This window comes from Sinohyriopsis cumingii, chromosome 4, assembly GCF_028554795.1.
Source record: "Sinohyriopsis cumingii isolate HCF-2022 chromosome 4, ASM2855479v2, whole genome shotgun sequence".
NCBI classification, from domain to species: Eukaryota; Metazoa; Mollusca; class Bivalvia; order Unionida; family Unionidae; genus Sinohyriopsis; species Sinohyriopsis cumingii.
In genome coordinates, this window is record NC_142964.1 from 112,510,329 (window position 1) to 112,536,668 (window position 26,340).

Here is a 26,340-nt window from a genome sequence, read left to right on the forward strand (position 1 = left end):
TAGCTGCGCTAAGACATCAAACAAGCTGTGCATGCGAGCAGCTTAGCAGGAACATTGATGGCAGCTAGTATTAACGGTGGAGGAAGAACCCGGGAAAACCCCGGGAAGAACCACCGACCCACGAGAATATACTGGCAAGCTTTCTCACATACCCACATTGGCCGAATCCTAGACTTGAACCTACGCAGACAGAGGTGAGATGGCAGTGATCTGTAACAGAGAGTGCATTAGACCACTCTGCCACTTGAGGGCCCCCACACAGTGGGGTAGGTTGTTAAAAATATTCCTATCATTTGGTGCTTGTTCAGTATCTGCCTTGAGGTATATCAGTAAGTACCTGGCAGTAACAATGTAGAGTAGCTAAAACATGTCACTAACACATGGTGCTTGTTCAGGATCTGCCTTTGAACATGGGATGTAAGAGAGAAACCCATTTGATGATTGGTACTGCTGGGAAATAATTTAAACTCCTGTTGATGATGTATTTACCTTGGTTTGATTTCTGCATCAATAGCATGCACATTGAGAGCATGTCCTGCTTCATCTTTATCAAATCTGTGTAATTTACAAATGTGTCACTCACAGCAGAGGGATCGAAGTGATGATCAGAAGGCAAAGCAGAATGGATATTATCAGTTACATGAGTAGTGAATGCAAGTACTTTTGACTCTAGCTCTTCACTTGTGATGGCAAACAAGTGTAACGTAGTGACTAAGATATAAGTAAAAGTGGATTATGTTACAGGATTGCATATGCAACAATAAACAAATAAAACTTAGAATTATTGGTAATTTCATGGTTATGTTCTTAACCCTTTACCTCATACAAGCGTCTTTGGACGCCTCTACTCCATTCGCATGGAAGCTCCTTTTGACGCCTCTACAAGATTCGCATAGAAGCGCCTTTTGACACCTGCGGTAAACATCAGCCATTTTGAGCTAGTTTTCGTAGCGCCACCTTCGGGGAAAACCCCCCTATTACATATTACATTCATTTCTGCGAATGACAATTACGTCAGATCATGTGGTCGCTATTCATGCACTGGTCGATATCTGCTATTTAAAGTAACTGGGTTGTAATCTCCACTCTCCAAACAGGCAGCCGCGGATTTCATTCAGTACGTACAAAGTTTTCACGATTAGAATAACAACCACGAAAGATTCAGTAAATTAGGTAAAGTCTCTGATATTGATGTAGGCAGCAATTAGTTTTGATAAATTATCAAATTCAGATGACTTAGTGATATAGACGCACACGAAAACCTTGTAAATTTCGAGTATCGGAAATAGCAGCTACGGTTGGTTACGCGGCCTCACGGACATGACGGTGAACGAGTTCTCTCAAGATTTTGAAGCAAATAAAAAAATTCTTCTGTGGAAAATAATTACACAGCTATAACAATCGGACATTACTCTTAAATTTTTCCACATATAATATATGTGTACCAAAAATGTAAAATGGTTAAAATTGTTGTTAAATGTAACATACACTAAATTGCTTAACAGTTCACAGGCAGGATTTCATTCAGTACTTACGAAGTTTTCACGAGTAGAATCACAAGCACGAAAGATTCAATAACCTTGGTAAAGGCTATGATATTTATGCAAGCAGCAATTAGTTTTTTTATTGATTATCAAATTCAGATGACTTAGTGATGTAGACGCAGACGAAAAACGTGTAAATTTCAAGTATGGGAAATGGCAGCTACAGTCGATCACGCGGCCTCACTGACATGACAATGAACGAGTTCTCTCTCGATTTTATAGCACATAAAATATTCTTCTGTGAAAAATAATTACACAGCTATAACAATCGGACTTTACTCTTCAATTTTTCCACATATAATAAATGTCTGCCTAAAACGTAAAATGGTTAAAACTGCTGTTAAATGTAACACCACTACATTGCTTAACAATTCACAGGCATGCCTATGCGGATGCGGTCTGCTAGGTAACAGGTGTTCTATTTATAGCGTGCTGCACTTTGTCACTAAGCTCTATGAGGTAAAGGGTTAAAGCCATAAATATGTGTAGTATAGGTAATAAAATCGGATTAGCATCAGTTTCCTTATCATACATGTTGTTAATAATTAGCACGCAGAATACAGTACTCAATAAAGACCAAGCCAGGGCACTTGTGGTATCAAGAAGACAAGCTTTATTTTTGGGGCCCTGAGTGGCAGAGTTGTCTAAAGTGTTCACCAGCAAAGGATTATTCCCATCTTACCTTCGTCTGCATGAGTTCGAGTCTCGGGTTCAGTGACTGTGAGTATGTGAGAAAGCTTGCCAGTAGCTTCTTGTGGGTTGGTGGTTCTTTCGGAGGTTTTCCCTGGTTCTTCCTTCACCATTTATACTGGCCACCATGTATAGCCTATCTTGTGCAGAAAAGTGGCATTATAGCCTACAACAACAACAACAACAACAACAAAAACAACAACAAGCTTTAATTTTAACTCTGATTGATCAAATATAATTATATCACATCTCTAAGTCAACCTCCCCACCCAAAGTAAATGACTTTATTTTCTGAACAAAATCTTCTTGCAAGCAAGCATATATTGCAATTTGTGGATTGCACATACCTTTTTGTACATGATGATGATGGTTAAAAATCTGTCCTAGATTATCCAAGAAGTTTTAAGAGTAAAGTGGAGATAATTTGCTAGTGAGCAAACTCTGTCTGTAATTGTTTTTAAACTTTTTTTTAATGCGACTTTAACATCAATACAGAAAAACCTAATTTGAAAGGACACTTTCAGAAATGACTAAATAATTCCCCTAAGAAAATCTCTGTATGACTTTTATATCAATGAAAGTTATATAATATGTATGTAACCTTTTGTTAAGACGATACATGCATTGAAAGAAAACTTGAAATGTGCATCACTTGATTTCACTTGAAAGTTTAGAAACTATTCAGTAGATTTATCATATGTACTTGCTTATAAGTTGAGTCTGATCGCAAACTGCACTGACAGAGAGCTGTTATTTTGCATAATATGCTGGCAGATTTGGGTATCTGCAGTTTGTTATAAGTAATCAATAGAACAAACAACACAGACCCTGATCTGCTGCCACATTATCATACTAGCCAACCATTATGCTTCTGGCCTAATCATTCCACATTTTCTTCACCAAGGTACATTTTACGCTAGACTGTATATGGATTACGCTTTTTTGGTACATTAAAAAATAAAATTAAAGCAACAGACAGTTGTTTTTGTCATTTTTATTACCTTCATATCATGAACGCTGCTCAATGAACAGATTTCTGAAATTTCACAAGCTGCATTGATGTCTTGTTATTGAAGATTTACAATTACCAAAAAATCAAAAGCCAACTACTTTTTATCTTACAGTTTGATATTTTGGTTTTACACTAGCAGAGCAGGTAAGGCAAGGCATTTTAACCTTTTAAGAACTTATGATCTTTGTTCAATTGAAAATCATGTAACAATTTTCTTATTCCAGAGGGGAGACCAAACCCATGATGAGAGTGTGTCTATAAGAAATCATGAGGTCATAAAGAAATTGTCTGATGTACTCAAGGTAGGAAACAAATTGCAAAAGTAATCCATCCAGTAATTTTGTATAGTACTTTACAGGTAGACTTTCACAACTCAGACTTACATGGATATTAAACTCTTTGGCTTTCTCAACATTTGTCCTGTTTCAGAAGAAAGTATTTTTAAAGTGGAAGATTATTAGTTGGGTTTGGTGTTATTTAATTATGTAACCAGGGGTTTGAATACAGCAGAGTGAAGAAGAAATTAAAGATGTAAACTACCTTTGCTTAACATGTATTCCCTTCACATTGTTTATATCGAATATTCCCAAATTTTAGTAGAGACATTATTCAATTGTATTCCCTCCACATTGTTTATTTTGAATATTACCAAATCTCAGTAGAGACAGGATTCACATGTGTTCCTTCTACATTGTTTATATTGAATATCCCCAAATCTCAGTAGAGACAGGATTCACTTGTATTCTACATTGTTTGTATTGAATATCCCCAAGTCTCAGTAGAGACAGGATTCACATTGTGTTCCTTCCTCATTGTTTATATTGAATGTCCCTAAATCTCAGTAGAGACAGGATTCACATGTATTCCATTCATATTGTTTATATTGAGTATCCCCAAATCTCAGTAGAGACAGGATTCACATGTATTCCCTGCACATTGTTTATATTGAATATCCCCAAATCTCAGGAGAGACTAGATTCACATGTGTTCCTTCCACATTGTTTATATTGAATATCCCCAAATCTCATTAGAATTAGGGTTCACATGTATTCTACATTGTTTATATTGAATATCCCCAAATCTCATCAGAGACAGGATTCACATGTATTCCCTTCACATTGTTTATATTGAATATCCCTATCTAGTGAAGTAATACGTGATGATCTGTTGTGTCTTGTTGACTAAGTAGGACTTGAACCATATAAAGCTGAATCGTGAATAGCAAGTACATGCTGGAAACAGTGATGTAAATATATCATGGTCTGTTGTGTCATATGCTGCAGACAAGTCAAGTGGTGAGGACTATATAACTGTGAATAATGATACCCATGAAAATAATTCACAGTATCAAAATGAGTTTGCTGTGACTTACTTTTTACCCATCATTGTATGTATACCTTTGATGTATAGGTGAGTTCTTTGACTCCAGCACTTTTACAGTCATCAAACTGGCTATGAGCATGCATCCTTAAAGTAGAGTATCACTATATCAAAGAAATTTGTAAATGTGACCTACATCCTCCATTTGGTTTGCAGCCATCACTCAGTATTGATCATTTTGAGTATTGACAAATACAAAACTCTTTGTTTCTAACAAATTTATGCAGAGAAACTTTGATGTTTTCTTCCAGCTGCATTACATGTTGAAATTCTGCTGCCATTTGATCTTTTTATATTTCTTATCTACAGGTTAAAGAGAAGACATTGTGTGAAGCTTTAACCCAGAAGAAAGCAACAGCTGGAGATGAGACTGTTGTAATGAAGTACAAAATGGAAGATGTAAATTTTGTGTTTTAATTTTATATTGGTTGTTGATGTTTTCAAAATGTATTATTCAGTAGCTGTACAGTTCTTGAATGTCCAAAAGTTTTTTGGGTGTTTCATTTAATCATGTTTGTAGAATAACATGCTTCAAAGGGATGTACAACTGCATCATTCCAAATTGTGATAAAATTAGTTACATTGTACACTAACACTCTGGTGGCCTAGTGGTTAGAGCATCCACCTCAGATGCGGGAGGTTGTGGGTTTGATTCCTGGCCGAGTCATACCAAAGACTTACAAAAATGATACTAACAGCTGCCTCACTTGGTGCTCAGCAATTGGGGTTTAGTGTTAGGACTGGTCGGCCTGGTGTCAGGATAATGTGACTGGGTGAGACATCATGCTACATGTCTGCAGCATAATGCCCCAGTGCTAGACATCACTATAAAACTGTCACACTGCAAACACTGTAGCGATATGACTGAAAAATTGTTAAAGCTATGTTAAAAATCCATATCACACATACACACACATTGTAGACTAAAAGAATTGACAAATGAAAATTCTCAACTTGGTGCCTTGAGGCAACCATTTGAATAATTATACAATGTAGCAGCTAGAGAATGGGTTAACACTTTCTAATTAAAAGTATATACCAAATTTATCATTCAGCATTGTCTGACGTACAGTCTGTAAGTAACTAGTCTTGTATGCAGTCATCATCAGCTTAAGGTACAGAAAAAAAAAGCAAATGTAATCATGGAGACAGTTTGGAAAATTTAGTCCGCAGTAAAATTACTCCCATTCTAATGTAGATGTGGCTTGGGATTTATTAGTATAAACTGTAACGAAAAGAAAATGAGGTTATGTCAATTTTTCAATGAATTAGAGACCAGGCTATATGATGAGAGATGTGTAAGAGAACTCCAGATAATGAACTGAGGTTGATGACTGTCAACAGTTTTGTCAAACAGATCTAGTTGTGCTATTAAAAAAAAACTAATGCTATTTTTTATTACTTTTTAATTTGCCTTAACTAACATGCTTGTCATTTTCTACAATTAATTTTCCACTAATTTGATTTCAGCTTTCAAGGTGACCAAATTATTATGACTTGGCAATTTAAAATGGCCATGAAAATTTTCATGTAAGCACTCTGACAACTCAGGTTTGATAGGTACTTAAAGTGCTGAGCTGTCACTGCACCAAAAAAAACAAACAACGTTTTAGTCTGTTTACTTGTTAGGCAACAGCACAACAGTGCTCAACTACAACAGTGGTAAGGCAGATACTGTTAATCTTGTCTATCCATCACAGCTTGGTTTGCATTTAGGTTACTTTTAAGGCACTGCGGTGGGGCATCTGTGTTTTTTGAATACAGTTCTTGTTCAAACAGATCTGAATTTACTATGATTAAATTTAAATGCTTGTTCAGACTGCTGGTTGAAGACCAGAGGAACTTATACCAATATCTTGTAAATTTCTTTCAGTCTTTGTCCAGTACCAGTTGATTGTTATCAATCCTCCACTCAAACTACTTTGAGGAAGGTTATGTAACTTGGCACACTTTTAGATCCAGAGGTCTGGTTGGGCCTAAATGAAAAAGGTGAATTATATCCACCACAGTGGCTATCATAAAAATTGTGTAGTCATCTTGTTATCACCACTCCTTGTAAATGGATTGCCATATAGACAATGGATTTTCACTGAAAAATTTCTTATGTCTTATAGATGGTCCAAAATGAAATTGGTGCCAATATGACACACAAATGGCCCTAATTGAAAATGGTTTCAATCTGACATCCATCATGATCACTATGGCAGCCATCTTGAATGTCTTGTTACTGTTACCCTCCTGCATGGATGGTTACATCAGCATTGAGTTTTTGCCAGAAGACTCCTTAACACATGTAGATGGTTAGAAACAAGAATAGTTCCAGTTAGATATGTGTCATTGCCATCATGGTGGTGGTTTTAAAATTCATGTTATTGGTAGCACTAAAGAGTTTCAGCAGAGGTCACTGTCAAGGATGTACATTATCACCATTATAAGCTACTGGCCATGTACATGTATACAGTTTGAAGTGAATCAGTAAAATGCTAATCCTTCTTTTATTATCCCTATTAGAACCACTCTAACTCCCCTACTAACCACATGTGAAAACCCTAAAAACGATAGATTTTTAATCCCATAATGGGATTAAACTCAACAAGATTAGAGACATTCATATACAGGGTAGTTAAAATGCATCCCAGAAATTTCTTTAATGAAGAGGAACGTTGACCCTAATGAACCCATGTCCAACAAAATCACTCACTATCAGAAACACATGAAAGCAGAACTAGGTGAAAATGGGCACATTGTAAATGAAATGTTAATCTCATACCTGGCTCTTTTGAATCATCCCATTGTTCATACAACATGTAATCATGCATTCTTTGAACCTATGTAAATTAAGAAGGAGAAGCATGGATGAAGTATAGACATTGGTTCAATAGAACATTTATTCCAAGACCTATCACAAAAAATCATTTAGTGCTACCTATCCTTACTTATCTACATGGATGGTCATATGGATTTGGAGTACCAGTAAAAAACTTGTTATGACAGGTTGTGAAGTAAGATGTTGCAGATGTGACATTCAATATGGTTGTAGTGGCAGCTGTTATGCAAATCTTGTTATAACAATTACTGCAGAATGGATGGTCATAACAGCAGGGGGTTTTCACTAAAGGACTTTGTATGATATATATGGTTGGTTTTGAAACTGATGCCAATATAATGAATATCCTAATATAGATGTTAGCTTCTAATATAACTGCCAAAGTGACCATTTTGAAAATCTTATGTCTGTTTCTTCTGAACAGATGATCAGATCAGTGTGACATTCTCGCTAAAATGCTTCTTGTAAATGTATTTCATCCTATATTAATCTGATTTTGATGTTAATTCTAAAATGGCTGCCTTGGTGGTCATCTTGAAAATCTTATGATAACCTATTTCTGAATTGATTGGAGCATGATGGAGTTTTCACTAAAACTATGACAGCTCTTGAATGAAAATGGTGCTAATCTGACTTCCAGCATGACAACCATATTGGCCATTGAAAAAATCTTGTTATTACTACTATTGAAAGAATGGTGACACTGAAACCATTCACTAAAACACCTAATGCAATACATAGTCCTGAATAAAATGGTGCAGATCTGACGAACAGTATGCCTGTGCTGTTGGAAATAAGTTTGGAAGGTAGACCTTGATCCATAGTCCAGGTGAAAGGCCATTGCCTGCAGTTTTGTTCTTCAGTTTGATTTAGAATACATTGACCTGTTTATATAAAAATTAATTTTGACCAGCTTTGAATTTTTTTGTTTTTCACTGACTGTGACATGGATTTAAGGTCACTGGACTTGATGATTTTTTTTATATCTATGATAGCTTGTGTGCATGATAAATATGCATAGATTTTTTAAATTCAACATAGTTTTTGGGTATGTTGAAAAATACCTTTAATGGTACCAAATCAATAACATTAGCAAAATATTTATATATATAATTTCCTAGAATTAGCAGATATTAAAGCTGTGATTCACTTAATCTTTTAGATTCTGCTGTCATTCATAAGGCACATAACTCCAGGTACAAATACATTTGGACCCAGCTACCTATGGGATGTGGATAGTCATTGGTTTTAAAAACTTGCTATGCACTCTGATAGCCCCTTGTTTGATTCCCAGTTCCTTCATGTGCAGTATAAGAGTGGTTACCTGTTTAAAGTTGGTGGTTTCCTTAAGATTCTCTTGTTTCTTTTGCCTAGGGGAAAGAAAAAAACGTTGCTTAACATATCAGCTTAAGAGCTTTTTTGAAAATGTGTTGGATAAGCTATTAGAAATTGATGTTCACTTGACTTGCATAAGGTAACATTTAAATACATATTGATCTTGTACTTTCAGGCTGTGGCCACAAGGGATGCAATGGCCAAGTGTTTGTATGGAGCATTATTTGACTGGATTGTTCTCAAAGTCAATCAAGCTTTGCTGGCCAAGAGGCACAATAGTGAACATCAGGTAAAGGGGGACCACTCTTGAGGCTTGGTTTTTATTTGAAACTGGAGAACGCTGATGGTATCCCTTTGTATCTTTAATATGGAAAATAAACTTATGTTTGTGCATTGAACATTTATTTTGGAAAATTTATATTTTTGCACTCCATTACAACAGGGCTTGGGGAATATTGTTACTCTTGTTCATCCATCTGCCCAACTTTATCACCATTTGTAAGTTTGCATTTAGGTTGGGGGGGGGGGAGTGGCAATACTCATGTTTCATTAACACATTTGTCATATAATTATTTTGGTTTTGCATACTGCATTTTGGAGATGTGGTATATGTTGACTGTTGATTGCATGAAACATATAATTCTTTAAAATACCCCAAATTTTAATTTTTGTGAATCATGACCAGCATCACACATTTGCAAAAATAACGCGACAAGCAGTAATTTTTATATGTATTTTACCAGTGAAAATGTAATGTTTTACTTTTCATGAACAAGAGGTCTTCATTTTATTTGTACATTTTTCAGCAAACACTAGTTTGATGTAGGCTGTAATGTTAGACATTTTAAGAGTTATGTGAGATATGATACTTTGATGTACTCATTGAACATCATACTTGCAATCATTCTTGGAGTTATTTTTAAACCAGCTTAATTTTTTTAATATTTTATGTCATATATTACTATTTTTAATTTGCAGTATCTGAAATAATAGTCCTAGAAAAACAAATTTCACCACATTTTTCCAGCTCTTCCAAATGGTCACTTGCAGCTAATTATTTTATGGGCTGTGGAACAAGCCTATGTGTGGTGGCATATTTAATACTGTATTTCAAAGATTAAATAAACAGCCTGCCTGTGCATAAATTATGTGCAGTAGATGGTTTGGATCAGAAACCATTGCTTAATTTATCACCATCACCAATGCAGGTACTACTGGATATAAACGGAGAGATTTCACCAGATGGGATTTTTATCATGGGCAAATATGAGGGAATTAATCTTAAAAATGAGGCATGCAGCATGCTATTTTCATAATTTTTAAAGAATGTTATTTGTCTCACTGCTCATGTATAGTAATTTGGCCAGACATTAACATTATGCTCTATTGGAATTGAATTACTTGTCTTTGCCCAAATGTTATCCGGTAAATGGTTTGATAAATTTAGGTGTCTGTAACAAAATATATGCTTTTACTTTATGAAATCTTCATAGTGAAACCTTTAGAGAAACAAATGAAACAAACTCATCCAACAATATTTATGTGGCTGTTTTTTATTATACAGCCTTAAATGAGTATTTCAACATTTCTTAAGTAAATGGTGAAAATACTTGATAGTAAAAATAACCTTTGCCACAGTTATTAATAATTTAGTGTATGTTGACTTTATGCTTACAATAATGACCCTTATTCTTCAGGTTGAAGTTGAAAATTATGGTTACATTAGACACACGGTACATATCCCTTCTCTGCTGTTAGATGTAACTCTGTTTGAATCATGCACTGGATGTAACATCTGTCATATTTTAATACTGTAAATCACTCTTGTTACAGTTTAGCAAAGTCATAATTTTGGCATTCAAACTACACAGAACTTTAGCAGAATGCTAATAAGGAAAAATAAATTTGATTAGTGATTTTACAGTTTTTTGTTCTGTTGGAAACAACTAGCAATATAAATCATCTTCTGGTTAAGCAAGTGTTGTGTAGTTCTACAGGTTGATTACCGTTGTTTACATTGTGATACTGCTAATATGATTTTGTCAACAAATTAATGTGAAAATTTGTTACCTTGTTAATTTTGTTAAATTGAATGGTTGTAAATTATGTGATTTACAGTATTTCATTTTTGGTTGATAAATCTGAGCACTTTTTACTGGTCATGAGATCATGGCCTTTAAGGAGTCATGATGGATGAAGTGATAAGCAGGCATACCTACAGCTAGAAGTGTTGTGGGCTTGAATCCTACCATCAGATCAGCCTTGGCTCTAAATAACTTCCTTTTGTTGCTGTAATAAATAAAAGAACAACCAAGCCAAAGCAATTAGAAGCACTGAATGTCACATCCATAGCAAAAATATCTTCATTTTCAAATGGTAGAAATACCAGTTGGAACAATAACTTTCAAATAAAGAACTCGTTTTCCTTGAGTGTATCCATCTCAGATTCTGTCTCTCACTATGCTTATTTCATAGGCATTTTCTCCATGCCCTGTCATTGTAAGATGACCAGTATGATCAATATTTGAATGGTTATTGTATATGTTTGTAATGATTGGCTTCTTTTTATGATATTCATACACCTCTCCCTTGATGACTTGCATAAAATGGAGTTATAAAAAACAGTGACTGCAGTATAAGCAAAAGCACAAGTCACCAAGAGACCCCTAAAAATGAAGAGGATGCTGTCTCCATTGGACATCCAGAAAGTCCAGGCATGGGGGAGGGCTGTTTAAGTGCTAAATTCTCCTTTTTATAATCTTATTGCTAATAATTTGTCAATAAAGAGTTTTTTCTAATGAAGTTGTTCACTTTTTTGTACAAATTACCTTTATTTTTCAAGATACCCAAACTCTGAGAGATCATAAACAATGCTACTCCAAGAATTTTAGGAGATGCATGGCTCAGTGATTAACATGCCAGACTTGGAATCGAATCTGTGCTTGGGTGCAGTTTCGATTCATACCATCAGATCAGCCCGGGTTTGGTGCCATGGTGTGTCCTTGGACAAGGCACTTTACTCCAATTGTATAGGCACTAATTACCTACTTGTGTTGGAGTGTTGTAAACTACCAAACCAAAATCATGAGATTTCAGCAACTTTCATGTGTATGCCAAAACATAGTGTATTACATTACTGCTTCTTGTTGTTGATTCAAAGATGATTTAAAAAAACAAACAAACTAGGAACATTTATTTTGTGAAACAACTGTCAGCATAAAAACTCTGCTCATTTTATTGTTCGATAAGTAAAATATTGATGGCATAATTTGATTGCAAATAATAGTGAAACTTGAACCTTCATAAATGCAATATGCCCTCTTGTATTCAAATATGTTTGCATTTGAAAAGATGGTATCCCTTGTCTCTCATTATATATATTTATATATCATTACTGTGAGGACAATCTTGAGTGCCGATTGATTAATTTTAAATTCAGTACAAAACTCTCGAAATCACTTTTCCATAATTAACTGCATCTGTGAAACAGCCTTTTATTCACCAAGTACTCATTTTACTTCCTATCTTTGATCATATTTGTAACAGAGTAGGCTAATTTAAGGTAGTTATTATACTTAAAAATATTATTTATAATTGTGTTTGATTGATCAGTTGAAATAAGTTGACCTGACACATGACTGTACCCACTAGTTATTATGCAGGTTTGATTTGCCTTTTTAACTTTTCTTTTATTCCACTCCCCTTATTTGATTGATAAAAATTATGTAATTAACATGATAATACAAAGCAGGTTTATTTTTAATTTGAGTAACTGTGCAATAAATACTTCGGCAAGTAAGAGATCAAAACACTGTACTTAACTAGGTTCTCTTAGAAATGCTCACATACATGATGTGATGGTTGATTTACATTTTTCACATTTGAATAGAAAAGGGCATATTGCATTTATGATGATTGCACTAAAACTGAAATAAAAGATTGAACCCAAACATGAATTTCACTTGTCAAAACTTATTTTATTAATATATCTTCAAGTGTTGCCACCAGTAAGCATTAGACATTTTCATTGATAAAAATTTTGTCAAATATTGTTAATTTTTTCATGTATTGTTTTGTGGTGTTTAGAAAGAAAATTTTAACAAACTATGACTTCTTATTAATAGTTAAGAATTTTATGATGCTGATTGAAGTTTCCAACCACTGTATTCAGCAGTAAAGCTAACAATATATCAAGGTTTCCTTTGCCAGTTGCAGTTGCGATTTTTATTCAACAAATAAGGGCCAGTTGTTTGGCATTTTGTCTAATTAAAAACATGGGATCCACATTTGACCCCACATTGTAAGTATTATTGTGAGTTATCTGAGCAAGAGTTATTGAGGTAGTGGTGTATGATAACAGAGAAGCCATTTCTTTTTTTTACGTCTTCTTTTTTTTACGTTACATAATCATGATATTGAGTTTCTGATGTTACATCTAGTACATTTAGTGTGACCCTTATAATCTAGTATATGTTTTAGCATGGAACTTGATTCTAGCTATTGCTTTAGTGCTGTATCTCTTTGCTCAGCCTTAGACTCTACATGTTCATCTGTTTATCTTGTTCTCCATGCTTTGTAAATTCATCTGTTACATTTTTAATTCATTATTATGATGATTGTTTTTTGTTTGGTGGGGGCATGATTTCTGAAGTTTGATGTGTTTTTATATAAATTGTTGTCTCCTGAGGAAAATACCAGCCTTTATTATATACCTATAAATTTTCTGACCAAGAAGAGTCAGAATTTGACCATCAAATCCCAAGAGTTGTAAAATGATGCTATCATTTTCTAATTTCATGCTACCATACTCTCAAATGAGGCTGGAACATTTTTCTGGAGGTTGTTTTGGTTACAACTGAACAAGTTTGAATAACTATGACAAATCATCACTCGACATACAAATGGAAATTAGTAGCATTCACAATAATAAATCTGTATTATCAAGTTCCACCAATTTGTTCAATCCTGCTGTAAATACTGTAGTATCATCAGTTTTCGTGGGGGACCAATTTTCGTGGTTATTGTTGTTGCCCCTGAAACACGAGTTTAAATCCCCAATGAAAAATGAGCCTGTAGGATGACCCCATCACCCATTTTCTTCGTGTTTCATTCCTAGAGGTTAACACAGCTACTAGTATTTGATAAATCAAGGTCAGTAGCGTAATCTGGTAATTAAATATTAGCTTTTACATGTGTCTGTTTTATTTTTAATTTTAACATTTTGAAACAAGAATTATAAATCATTTTATATTGTTTCAATGCACACATTTGATGTGGTATCCGATAGCTGTAATTTTACACTCACTGCCTTTAGTCGCTATGTGAGATAAGTAAGGATAGATAGAAAATAAAAATAGAGAAAAAGCATAAGGTATTCAAACAATAGTAATACTGAAAATGAAAGAAAAAAATAATACAAAATAGCAGTATATGAAAATTAAATTTAATTCTTATTCAGATCAATCCTTTATTCGAGTACAACTGTTGTTGAAATGTTAAAATCCTTCTGAAAGCATGTTTCATTTTATCCATGCATTTTTAATCCAAACAAACAATCCTGTAAAGTACAATTATTAATCCAACGCTATGTATATACACTAATTACAGTAGAATATTAAAGCCACCCTTCACAGATTTTTGGACAAAGCCACTGTATCAACATCGTGTCAATCAAGTTTCATGGTACTCACAATTGCTACTCAGAGAAATAATCCCAAAATTGCTGAATTAAAAAAGTCCAGCTTTCTCAAAACCACTGATAATTAGGTCCGATCTTTCACTAATTGTTGCGTGAGCTGCAGTTGTCCATTCAGAGTGAATTGGCTTGATTAATGAGGTTGCAAGGTTTACTAATACTGTGCACTGATAATCACCAGTAACATCTTTTTTGTGTTTAGCATACCACTTGTGGAAGTGTGACTTTAATTCTTCTTTGTACTATTTATTTACTGTCAAGTCTAGTGGTTGAAGTCGGTCTGTACAAGAAGCAGGCACAAACATTAGTTGCCTGGTAAGCAAGCACAGTCACTGTGTTCGCAGCTTCTGACAGGTTAGAAAGTCCTGGAACCAAGAGGGGTCTAAGTTGAATTTTACCACTCTTAAGCCACTGTGTTAACGCCAGGATAGTCAGAAAGTACTGATGGTGCAACTTGATGGACAATGGTTTAAGTAAGAGATCATGCATATGTACTTTAATAACCGATTGGCCTAGTGTTGTTGGCTGCGTCAGCTTCTTTTGATGTTGAGCACTCAAATGAAAACATAGTAAAAGTGATTAATTCTGACAGGTATTTTATTTGTGCTCATAGAGATGGAAGTGTTGTTGGCTGCATCAGCTTTGACTGATGTTATTCACTTGGTCGAAAACACAGTGTAAGTATTGAACTTGCCAGGTCTTTGATTTGTGCTCATACAGGTGGTAGTATTGTTTTAAACATTAAAGTGACCTTTGTGTCAGCATAGTTTTTTTCTTTTGTATTCTTTATTTTGGGTATTTGTAGAGGTTAAACCATGAAATTAAATACCTACTAATATGCAAACTTTGACAGGCAAAACCATGAGTTTAAGTACCCACGTAAATGCCTTTTTTAAAAACAAAACAATGAAAATTGAGCCCAGTGAAAATAAATGATACTACAGTAACTGTCAAAATAGTACTCATTACTATGTCAAACCCCCATTGGAGCCTCTCATAATGTCCCACCAGAAACAGTTCAAATGCAATAAGCCAAGTCTCAGATATAAACTTTCTCCGTTATTCGGCTGGTGACACCTTTCATAATGCAAAATTTCACAACTGCACAATAGCTTTCAATCACTTATATGAGTCTGCCACCCCCATGCATTGAAGAACTCATGTTAATAACAATGATAGTTGTGAAAATTAGTCACTGTTATTATACACATTTCATTCATAAAATGATATTCATGTGTATGTCACCTGTTAAAAAAGTGAAAATCAGTTCATGGTTAAAATGTTAAGCAGTTTCTTTTCAAGTTATATTTTGTAATTATATTAATTTATCTGAAAATTGATAGGTGTATAAAGAATATCATGACCTTCGTAATTTGATCTTGATTGCTAGATTATGTCTTGTTGTCAGCATCAGAATCTGGATCAGGACGTGATGCTTTGTGTCTCATATTGATCAGGATTATCTGATGCTGGCAACTTGATGTTATCTAGCAATCAGGATTGCATGATGATATATATATAGCAAAACCTGTCTTGAGAGACCACTGCTATGAAAGACCACCTATCTTGAGAGATCAGGTTCTCCATTTACACAATTATTGATTATACAGTGTTGTGACCTGTTTTGAGAGACCACCTGTTATAAGAGACCATTATGTTTTGGCAGAAGGCGTGGTCTTTCCACTGTGTGTATGTATGTGTGTGTGTGTGTGTGTGTGTATATATATATATATATATATATATATATATATATATATATATATATATATATACATACACACACACATACATACATACACTGTTTCTTCATCAGCATTAATAATAGAACCAGTTTATACTTTCGGAACCTTTCTTTGTGCAGTTTAATTAGAGTACAACACTGTCTGTTCCTTTTGCTATTCACACTGCAAGCAATGTTTGTGATTGGTACACTGGTTTTAGCTGTTCTTTCCTTAACACTTAGTGTTACATAATATCCACTAAAACCTTTGAGTTTTCTTCATGAAACTTACTGTGCTTTGGTGTCCTGACTAGACTCTGTCCAGCATTGTCAGAGTTATTCCCACTTTTATTACAAATTATGTTCATCATTCTGTCCATCTTAATCTTGTTTGGTTAAGTACCCTAGAACCATTTGAAAATATCTTTCATGCAACTTTGCATGCTTTCACAGAGTTCATGTAACATGCAAGACTCTACTGTTTTAGATTAGTACTTTTATTTTAGAGTTATTTCCACATGTACACTTCATCTTTTTGTTGGGTGGATGGTGGTGTATTCTATAAGTAGAGTAAAACCTGTCTTGAGAGACCTCTGCTATGAGAGACCAACTGTCTTGAGAGACCAGGTTCTCCATGTACAGATTTATTAATTATATAGTGTTGTGAACTGTTTGGAGAGACCACCTGTCATGAGAGACCAGTATGTTTTGGCAGAAAGGGTGGTCTTTCAAGACAGGTTCCACTGTAGTTGCTTGACCGATTGAGATGTAAATAATACCTTTTCCATTTTTGCTTGATTGTAAAGAAAGACTTATATCACCAAAAGTTACTCATATAGATGGTATCTTAGTATTTTGATCATTTAATTTGCATAGAAGTTAGGAAGTAGTTCAAAATGCTTATTTTCCAGTTATTGACTTATTTTTATTTTTTTCTTACTACAGATTTATCTTTAATAAAAAAAATTTCACCAGATAAATTATTTATGTTTGGTAATATGCTAAATAGAAACATTGTTTGTTGATTCACATTTAATAACTTAAAATATGTTTACCTATATAAAATGTAAAATTTGATGTGTTTGATAAAATAATATTCATGGGAGAAGAACTAGGTAAATTTGGGAAAAGGATGACTCGTGCCTGAATCACTACAGAAATCCAGTACACAGCTTACACATAATAAATGCATTTTTTTCAGTAAAAGATGATACCAGTTTTGAAGTCTCGTCCTTTCTGATACATGCTAAGTTCTCTTGGATTTGACTTCCAGAAGACATTTTTCCTAATGAGATAGAGCTTACAATGTCTATGGTTTATTTCCAATGACAGTAACAAATATATGTCATAGTGACCCAGTTTTCTTACGGCTGTGCTAGAGTGGCAGACACTAAAAAGTCTTGTTTTGGATTAACTCATTAACCTCAGGAGGTTTTTGTCATTTTTGCCTGAAATGCAAGTAGGAAACACATTTTGGGAGCAATTTCTAAATATATCCTAATACATTGAATTCGAAGAGATTTCCCATTAGCCTAATGCCTAGTTGTGTTAGAAACATTGTTTTTCATTGGTTATTTTGCTCGCACATGAGCAGAAGGGTAAAAGTTGGAGTTCTTTTTTATTTATTGCTTAATGGGCCCATCATTTTCATATCAAGACCACTCTTTATTCCAAATGCCCATCTTATCCTACTTTTTGCAAACATTCACCTGTCTTTGTACAGTTCAGACTGGTCTGCCTTAGATCTGAGGCCAAAAAGTACAAAATCTGGACATAAAATTGGATCCCGACCACAGGCAAATTTTGGGTGAGAAAAAAAAAAACGGGTCCAAAAAATTTGGTTTTTCCCTATGTATTTTGTTGTGCAACTAGAACGTCCAGATTATTTGGTATCATGGTAGACCTACATCTGTCTACCTCTCTATAATACCACCCACTTTAGTGTATCTTACATGACCTTGATGCTACAGAGCTTGGCAGTAGGCTACTACCTCCTGCCACGTAAATGCAGCGCCAGGTGTTAATGAGTTAAATATAAGGTATAGTCAAATTACTATGATAAAGCAAAGAGCTCAGATGTAATAATTTGCACATGTTGTTTTACATTACAATAAAACAGGTGAAGTTTTGGGAAAATTGTAGATTGTAGATACAGGATGACCTATGTTTAGGTTGTTTTTAGAAGTTAAATGAAAACTTGTGTTAGTGCAAATGATATTAGCATTATAGTCTTCATATATACAGTAACACTTTCTTATACAGCAAAACCTGTCTTGGGAGACCACTACTATGAAAGACCCCTGTCTTGAGAGGCCAGGTTCTCCTTTCACATATTTATTGGTTATATAGCATTATTACCTGTCATGAGAGACCACCTGTCTTGAGAGACTACTATTTTTTGGTAGAAGGGATGATCTTTCAAGACAGGTTCTACTATAATTTCATGGGTGAGATATTGAAGTATAGCAGTGGGAGAAAAAATACCATGCTACAGTGGCAGTATCACTTCTGTCATCAGTGGCAGTATCACTTTTGGATCTATTTTCATTTTAGGAAATATATCTGCCCTTATGTATGTTCTTCATACTTGTATTTCCCGATTTAGGTCTGTTTTATTTTTTAATCTCTCTCTCTCACTCTCTTCTGTTGATCCTTTAGTATACATTTATGTAATCATTGAAAAGGTACCATCTAGAATGTTTAAAATTGAACCCTAAACAAGAAAACAGGCTTGAAGTATTAACTTTTTTTATAATTAGTTTTCCACATGAGTAATGCAAACTGTTAGTGACTGAACTTAAATGACTTGATGCTATTGATATTCTGTGTCACCCGTACAGTATCATATAACTCGACTAGAAATGGTACACCTTTTTATGAAAAGCTCTTAATTTCATATAGTATTACAATTGTTTAATTAGTGATTTTAACTGTCATCACAGTCATAATCCTGTCTGAAAATGATGGAGAAATCAGACAGTTGACATCAATTGCTAACCAATATTAAGCAGGGAACAGCATCATTCACGTCTAAATGCAGAAATAAAGACAACAGCCATAATACTTCAAAGCAAATTAGCAATCATTAATAGCCTTCAGAATAAGTGATAGTCCAAAGTCCAATGCTAGTGGATTGTTTTTCCAAAAGGCAGCAAAATTTCAAAGTTTAATGGCTTGCTGGGCCAGTAAATATTCATAGAAATGTAAACAAAATATGTTGTCCAATACCTGAAGGCAGAGTCACTTTAAACATGTCAGACTGGAAATTATAGTATGACTATTATTTCCTGATTGGAACAATTTGACATCCTGTCATTGGAGAAAGATGGAAAATAATAACCAGATTATTCAGGTTAATCATTTTCTTACATTCTGGCATGAAATGAAGGCAGAGTTAGAAATGAATTTTAAACGTGCAGTGGAGCATATACAGGTAAATTAATTACACTGAAGTGGTTTGTCTTCCATTGGGAATTTTCAATATTGATCTGGATATTTATTCTTTGAAGACTCACTGGTACTGTCTTTATTGGACATATCCATTTGGCTGTCTAGTTCAAAGAGCATGTGACACATTTTAGTTATGGAGCATTCAAGCCATCATGTAGTGAATGGATGACACTGAATTACTCAAATTACTAAGCATCTGAATTCTGTGCTTTGTGTCATCAAAACTCACCAGACTTCTAAAATGCATACAAAGTGCATTTATCATAGAAGCTGCATCTAAACCAGTGGCAACTGATGTAGCCATCTTGCAAATCTTATTTCTATACCTTTTGAATAGAATGCCATATCAGAATGCAGTTTTGACAAGAAGCCTTCTTATGGTGACTAGTTGGTCTTAAGTAAAAATTGTGCTGATCTGATATCCAATATGGCTGCCACAGCTGCCATCTGTAAAATCTTATTGCTAGTCCCCCTAGATGGAAAATCATAACATTGGGTTTTAAAGAGAAGACATATTAAAATATCTAGTTGGTACTAAATGGAAATGGTGCAGATAGGACATCCAGTATAGCCAAAGTAGCAATGTTCTAAATGGAAAGTCATAACAGAAAGGGGTTTTCTCCAGAATAATTATGATATCTAGGTGGTCCTGAATGAAATGGTGCCAATCTGACCTAAATTATGGCAGCCACTATAAATGTATTGAAAATCTTTTCAGTAATTCTCCTGAATGAATGGTGATATCAGCATGGAGTTTTCATCCAAAAGTTTCATAATGGTGTCTAGTTTGCCCTAGATGAAAAAAGGCCAACCTTACTTACAACAGTGGCTAAATTGATCATTGTATTGCTCCAGAATATCAGAGATCTTTTCAACATTGAGCATATAAAAAGAAGCAGTGGTTGTACATAGACATTATTTTCAGACCATTGAGAATCAGTCCACTCAAGAGACTATTGTTTTGAAAAAGTCATTGATTAATTGAATTCATTATCTGAAAGTCATCTTTATCCATTGCTTTTAGTGGCATGAACAGGTAACTATTATTAAAGAAATGTGCTTGACTAAAAAAATTGGTTGAAAGGGGTGGAATATATGCTTAATTTCCCCTCACCCCCATGTGAAGTCAGCAAAAGTAATGAACATTGACATTAACAGTATTTGTTAATTCTTGTGCAGTTGTTAGATTTTATTCATATGTATTTTTTATGAGAAGTTTAAGTTAGAAAGTGTTGTCCAATTTTCATGTCTCTATTTTCTCTATAATTACAGGGCAACTCTATAGGTGTGCTGGACATATTTGGATTTGAAGATTTCAGCAAAAACAGCTTCGAGCAATTTTGTATCAACTATGCTAATGAACATTTGCAGTATTATTTCAATCAGCACATATTCAAGTTTGAACAGGTACATAGGATGAATCAGCATTTAAAGCAGTTATTCAGGGCAAGGCTCAGATTTTGATAGCTTAAAAAGAAAATATTAGAGACCTAAATAGATCAGGTCTGTTCCAGTAAAATATACATGGGACCCAGGGAAGGCACTTTCAATACAGAATAGTAACCCATATATGCATTTAAAATTTTGTGTTGTTTTCATATTAACTCTTTGGGTAATCTGAGTACCCTAGATATATTATTTTTTAAAGTGCCTTCCCTGGGTACCAGGTATGTTTAAATGGAATAGCCCTCAGCTTTTGCTATTGTAAATGGGAAAGGTTTTAAACATTGATTATTCAGTTGTAACTTTCCAAAGTTTTGAAGCAAGAGGTGGAATTGTTTAAATGGACTGAGCATATTTGTTCCTATGAATATATAGATATAAGAATTGATATCTTAAAGAGTTTAATCAAGTCCATACAGTATAATATGCCAAACATTTTACAGAAAAATATACAGCTACAGCACTAACAATCAGATGGAATCAAATTTTTATCTTAATTTACAGCAACAACAAAAAGCACTTGTGAAGAATGTTGCCTTTGATTAAAAAATGTAAAGATTGGACTGAAATTTCTAACTTCAGTTATGTTTATACTTAAATGTAGGAGGAATACAAGAAGGAAGGGATTCAGTGGAAGAATATCGAGTTCATTGACAACACAGGTTGTCTTGAAATCTTTTCCAGAAGACCGAATGGGCTTTTCTCTCTGTTGGATGAAGAATGCAAGTGAGTACACTGCAACACAAGTGTAAGATAAAAGGTAAATCACAGGAGAAGGAATAAAATGGAAGAGCTTTGCATTGTAAATGTCTGTATATTTTTTAGTATTCAGATATCATTACATAACATGGAATTTGCATGTAAATCCTTTTCTAATGCCAAATTATTTAATTCACCCATATTAAAATTTCCTTCTATTAAAATCTAGCCGTGGCCCTGAGTGGCTGAGTGGTCTAAAGTGCTCACCATTTCAGATCACTGCCATCTCACCTCTGTCTGCGAGATCACTGTCATCTCACCTCTGTCTGCTTGGTATCGAGCCCAAGGCTCGGCTAGCATGGGTACGTGGGAAAGCCTGCCAGTAGCTTCTCGTGGGTTGGTGGTTCTTTCATGGGTTTTCCAGGGTTCTTCCTCCACCAGTTATACTGGCCGCCATGTATAGCCTATCTTGTGCTGAAAAATGGCGTTAAACCCTAGAACAACAACATTAAAATCTAGCCAGATTAGGAATAGAGCTTACTATCTGTGATATTTCCCTACCAGATTGGGGGTAAATTACATATTTCATCACCAGTAAACAGTCAAACTTTGCTTTTAAAGTTGCAGGGAACATCAAGTTAAGTCTTTGCCCAGTATTATTTCAGGCATTATTTGCTATGTGGTTCAGCAACTGACAGTTTATACCACAATAAACTCAGAAAAAAACAATATTAAATTCTTAAATAAATGTTATGATTCATCACAGATATTTTGCAGGAATATTAATAATAGCTATCACTGTTTTTCAGTTTCCCTGGAGCCAGCAATGATACACTGTTGTCCAAGTTCCATCACCATCATGGGAAGGGCAATGTCTACTATGAGGCACCACAGAGGAGGGAGAGGGGATTTGCCATACTTCATTATGCAGGGAAAGTCAAATACGAGATTGATGTATGAAGCTAGTAATCTCTTTTTAAGATAATAAACTCGGACAAATCTAACACACATTAAACGGATATTTCTCAACCTGAAACTTTTAATCAGCATTATTTGTGAATAGAATGGTTATTCAGATGTTCAGTGCTCATGCAATTATTTTGTTGTCAGATTTCTTTGTGCTAAATGAGTAGACCCTTTTTATGATTAGCAAGCATAGACATATTTTTAACTCTACTGGTCATAGACCAGAAGAGTTTATGGAAGGGTCTGTTGTCCATCGTCCATCCATGTGTTAGCTCAAGTTTGTTATTGCTATTCTTTCTATACAACTTAGAACATTGTCATGAAACTTTATACACATATTAATCACATAGTGTAGTTGGTCCCAGGTGAAAATGGTGCTAATTGCACATCCAATATGGCCTCCATGGTGAAACATAGTCAACTACATAAACAATAATGAAAGTTACACCATATCTTACTGAGGCATCAGTTAGTGTGACATGTATATCACTTTTTTATATTGGTATTGGGAGATGTCGCATCAACATTAAGATTCTGTATTAAAACTTGACCTTAACAGTGATGCTGCCATGAGTGTTCTTAAGTTGCAGAAGTACTGGTAAATAATTTGTACTGGTTTGTGTAGATGTTATACAGTCTGATGAAGACAAACAGCTCTCAAGAAACTTAATAACTGTAATGATACTTAAGAGTAAAGGTGTTTTAGTGAGTAAGAAACAAATGGTGCAAGATAGAGTGGTTTGTGGCAGTTTAGTTCCAGAAACTTTGTTTATTAGCATTAACAAACTCGGTGAAGTGAGTGCCTTGGCAGAAGTGTTTTTCATTGCCCCGTCTAGATTTTTTGACCAGCAAGGTGCAAGTTTGCAAAGAGTGATTGGTTTTCAAAGCAATGGGGCGTCAGTCTTGACAAGAATCAAAAGTGGTTTGGTAAACAGAATTAAAGATGTTAGTCAACATTGTATTGCTATATATTGTGTGTCACACGTAATACATTTTTGTTTAGTCAAGTCTGATTATATAGTAGCATGCTGCAGTATCATATTTTTTCATGGGTGTCAGTTTTTATGGGTTTTAAAAAAAACTTTTTCATGGGTGCTTAAATTGATGGTTTTTCCTGTCAAGATGTGCATATTTTTTGTAGGTATTTAATTCCATGGATTAACCTTGTCAAATTCCTCTAATAAAGAACACAAAAGAAATAACCTATGAGGACAACAAACTGCGGTCACTTCAGTGATTAAAACATTACAACCACCTGTATGAACACATATCAAACACCTGTCAAGATATTTACCTGACCAACATTTGTGTGTACCAGTCAGTTTGAGTGATGCAGTGTTAGTGGTTTTGTCTGAAAATAAGTGAAGTTTGAGCAAAAATACTCTGCCGTAATTAGTGTATATACAGTGTTTCTTAAGTAATTGTGTCCATCAAGCATAGTTTCAGATTTTACACTCATCTTGTTCATTGGGATTAAGCACGAGAATTTTTAATTTTTTGAAAACAGTTTCACTTGATTGACGAATCAGTTTGAATTGGTATTAATCTAATTTTCATTTATAGTATCTTTTCCTATTCTCTCTTTTATTTGTAGTAGTAACAGTTTTTGAACATCTTGTGCTTTTTTCTAATTTTTCTCTATCCTTACTTAGTTCACAACATCGATGTAAAATAGTGAATGGAAATTGTGGATACTGGATACCTTATAGATATGTCACTGAAGCAGTTTAAAATGCCTTATAACTTTTTTTTTTAAAAGGTAAAAATAAAACAGTTACATATAAAAGCTAATTGTTTTTAACTAGATTACAGAAATAATGTTGATTTATCAACTACATTTTTTGACCTATAGGAATGAAACACAGTATAAATAGGGAAGGGGGCTTCTTTTATTATATGTTATTAATTGTTGGGTCTTTAAATTCATGGTTCAGGGTAACAATTAAATCCATACAAATTGGTACACCACAAAAACTAGTGATACTAAAGTATCTGAGATCAGTATTTTAGAAAATGCAGAAAGACGTATTGTTATTTTTGTAAATCTTCATCAGGGACTTTTGAACTTAAAGTAGTTCAAAACAGTCTTAAGCCCCCTTAATACACAATGAAGAATGTTCATGTTATTAGGGGGATGGCCTTTTATAGTCCTCATGAGGCTGCATTCAGGTCTTTGGAAGACATCTGTTATATATTTTGAGAAATATAGGAAGGACAGCACAAGATGTAATGACTTGATGCAACATAAAACCATCTATAATTTTGTGTTTAATAGTTCTTTTATTTTTTGGTCCTCATTTCTTAACTTGCTGCAATGAGTATTATCTTCCAGAAAGCATTGATAGTTATTGCAGCAGTTCAGTCAGCAATTGTTGGTTCATTTTTCAACTGCTGACAGAGCAAAGTCAGGAAAACCAGTCTATAAACTAGAATTTTACAACGAAGTAAAAAAGAAGCAAACTGGAATGAATGGAAGTAAAACGGTCATATTTCACACATAACAAACTAGCATCAAGACCAAGAAGTGAGAAAACAAAAACTTCTGTCTGAAATCTGAAGATGTTCTGCTGCCAACACCACAGTTTAAACGAGTTCCAAGTAATTGGACATAGCAGTCTTTTGTCATTCCTTTCAAAAGGATAACCAATGGGTGGGTGGATACACATGCATGTGTGCATGCATATGGGATTTTTAACACAGCTTTAACAATTTTAGTGACATCATCATTATGTCTGCACTGTAGCAGTTTATAATGATGTGTAGAACTGGGGCATCATGCCAAAGACATGTAGTATCATGTCCCACCCAGCCACATTATCCTGTCACCAGGCCAACCAGTCCTGTCATTAACTTCTTAATGCAGAGTGCCAAGCGAGGCACCTGCAAGTTCCATTTTTATACATACGTGTTATGACTTGGCTATGATTCGAACCCATGACATCTCACATTTGAGGTTGACACTCTCCAAACTTAGGCCACAGGAGTGGTCAAAGGATGACTAATCAAACTTGTTGATGAGCTCAGTATTCAGATACAGCACTTTAGAAGTGGCAGAAAATCTGGAGATCAATCAACCAATAAACAACATTCAATTAGAAATAGATTAACTTATAAATATGTTAACAGAATAATGCTGTTACAGCTACTGAGTGGTTCATCTGATGATTTTGATTTCAACAGCACACTGGATGCATGGAAAGGATAAAACAAATCTCTGCTTGCTAAGTTGATACGGGTAAGATTTATAATCTTCCTGACAGTATCCACTACTAGGGCTGAGCTCCCTATCTACAACTAATTTCTGGCAGCATGAATGAGCTTATAACTTTGGTACAGGGTGTACATAATGCATGTGTCATAGGTGAGACTATGTTCCACAAAACCTCTTTTTAAATGTTCTTTTCACATATATCAACAAAAGAAGGTATTTTTTAAGCTCAAAATTACCAGGTGATGTGATCTTTCAGAAGAGTGTTGGTTTGGGCCTTGTACAGTTGGATAGAAGTGATATGGTGGGTATACATTGCACATGCAGGATAATTTGTCAGTACCCATTATACAAGATGCATGCATAACATT

The 26,340-nt window shown here is 34.5% G+C and overlaps 1 protein-coding gene across 1 annotated transcript in view; it reads left to right on the forward strand.

The window, feature by feature from the left end:
* LOC149801912 (unconventional myosin-IXb-like) overlaps nt 1-26,340 on the forward strand; it is a 333,412-nt gene that overhangs the window by 94,368 nt on the left and 212,704 nt on the right. The window contains exons 8-14 of the mRNA XM_089956299.1: nt 3,471-3,548; nt 4,936-5,025; nt 8,964-9,077; nt 10,486-10,521; nt 20,926-21,060; nt 21,701-21,822; nt 22,605-22,749. Coding sequence (XP_089812425.1) covers nt 3,471-3,548; nt 4,936-5,025; nt 8,964-9,077; nt 10,486-10,521; nt 20,926-21,060; nt 21,701-21,822; nt 22,605-22,749 — 720 coding nt within the window. The remainder of the gene's footprint in view (nt 1-3,470; nt 3,549-4,935; nt 5,026-8,963; nt 9,078-10,485; nt 10,522-20,925; nt 21,061-21,700; nt 21,823-22,604; nt 22,750-26,340) is intronic.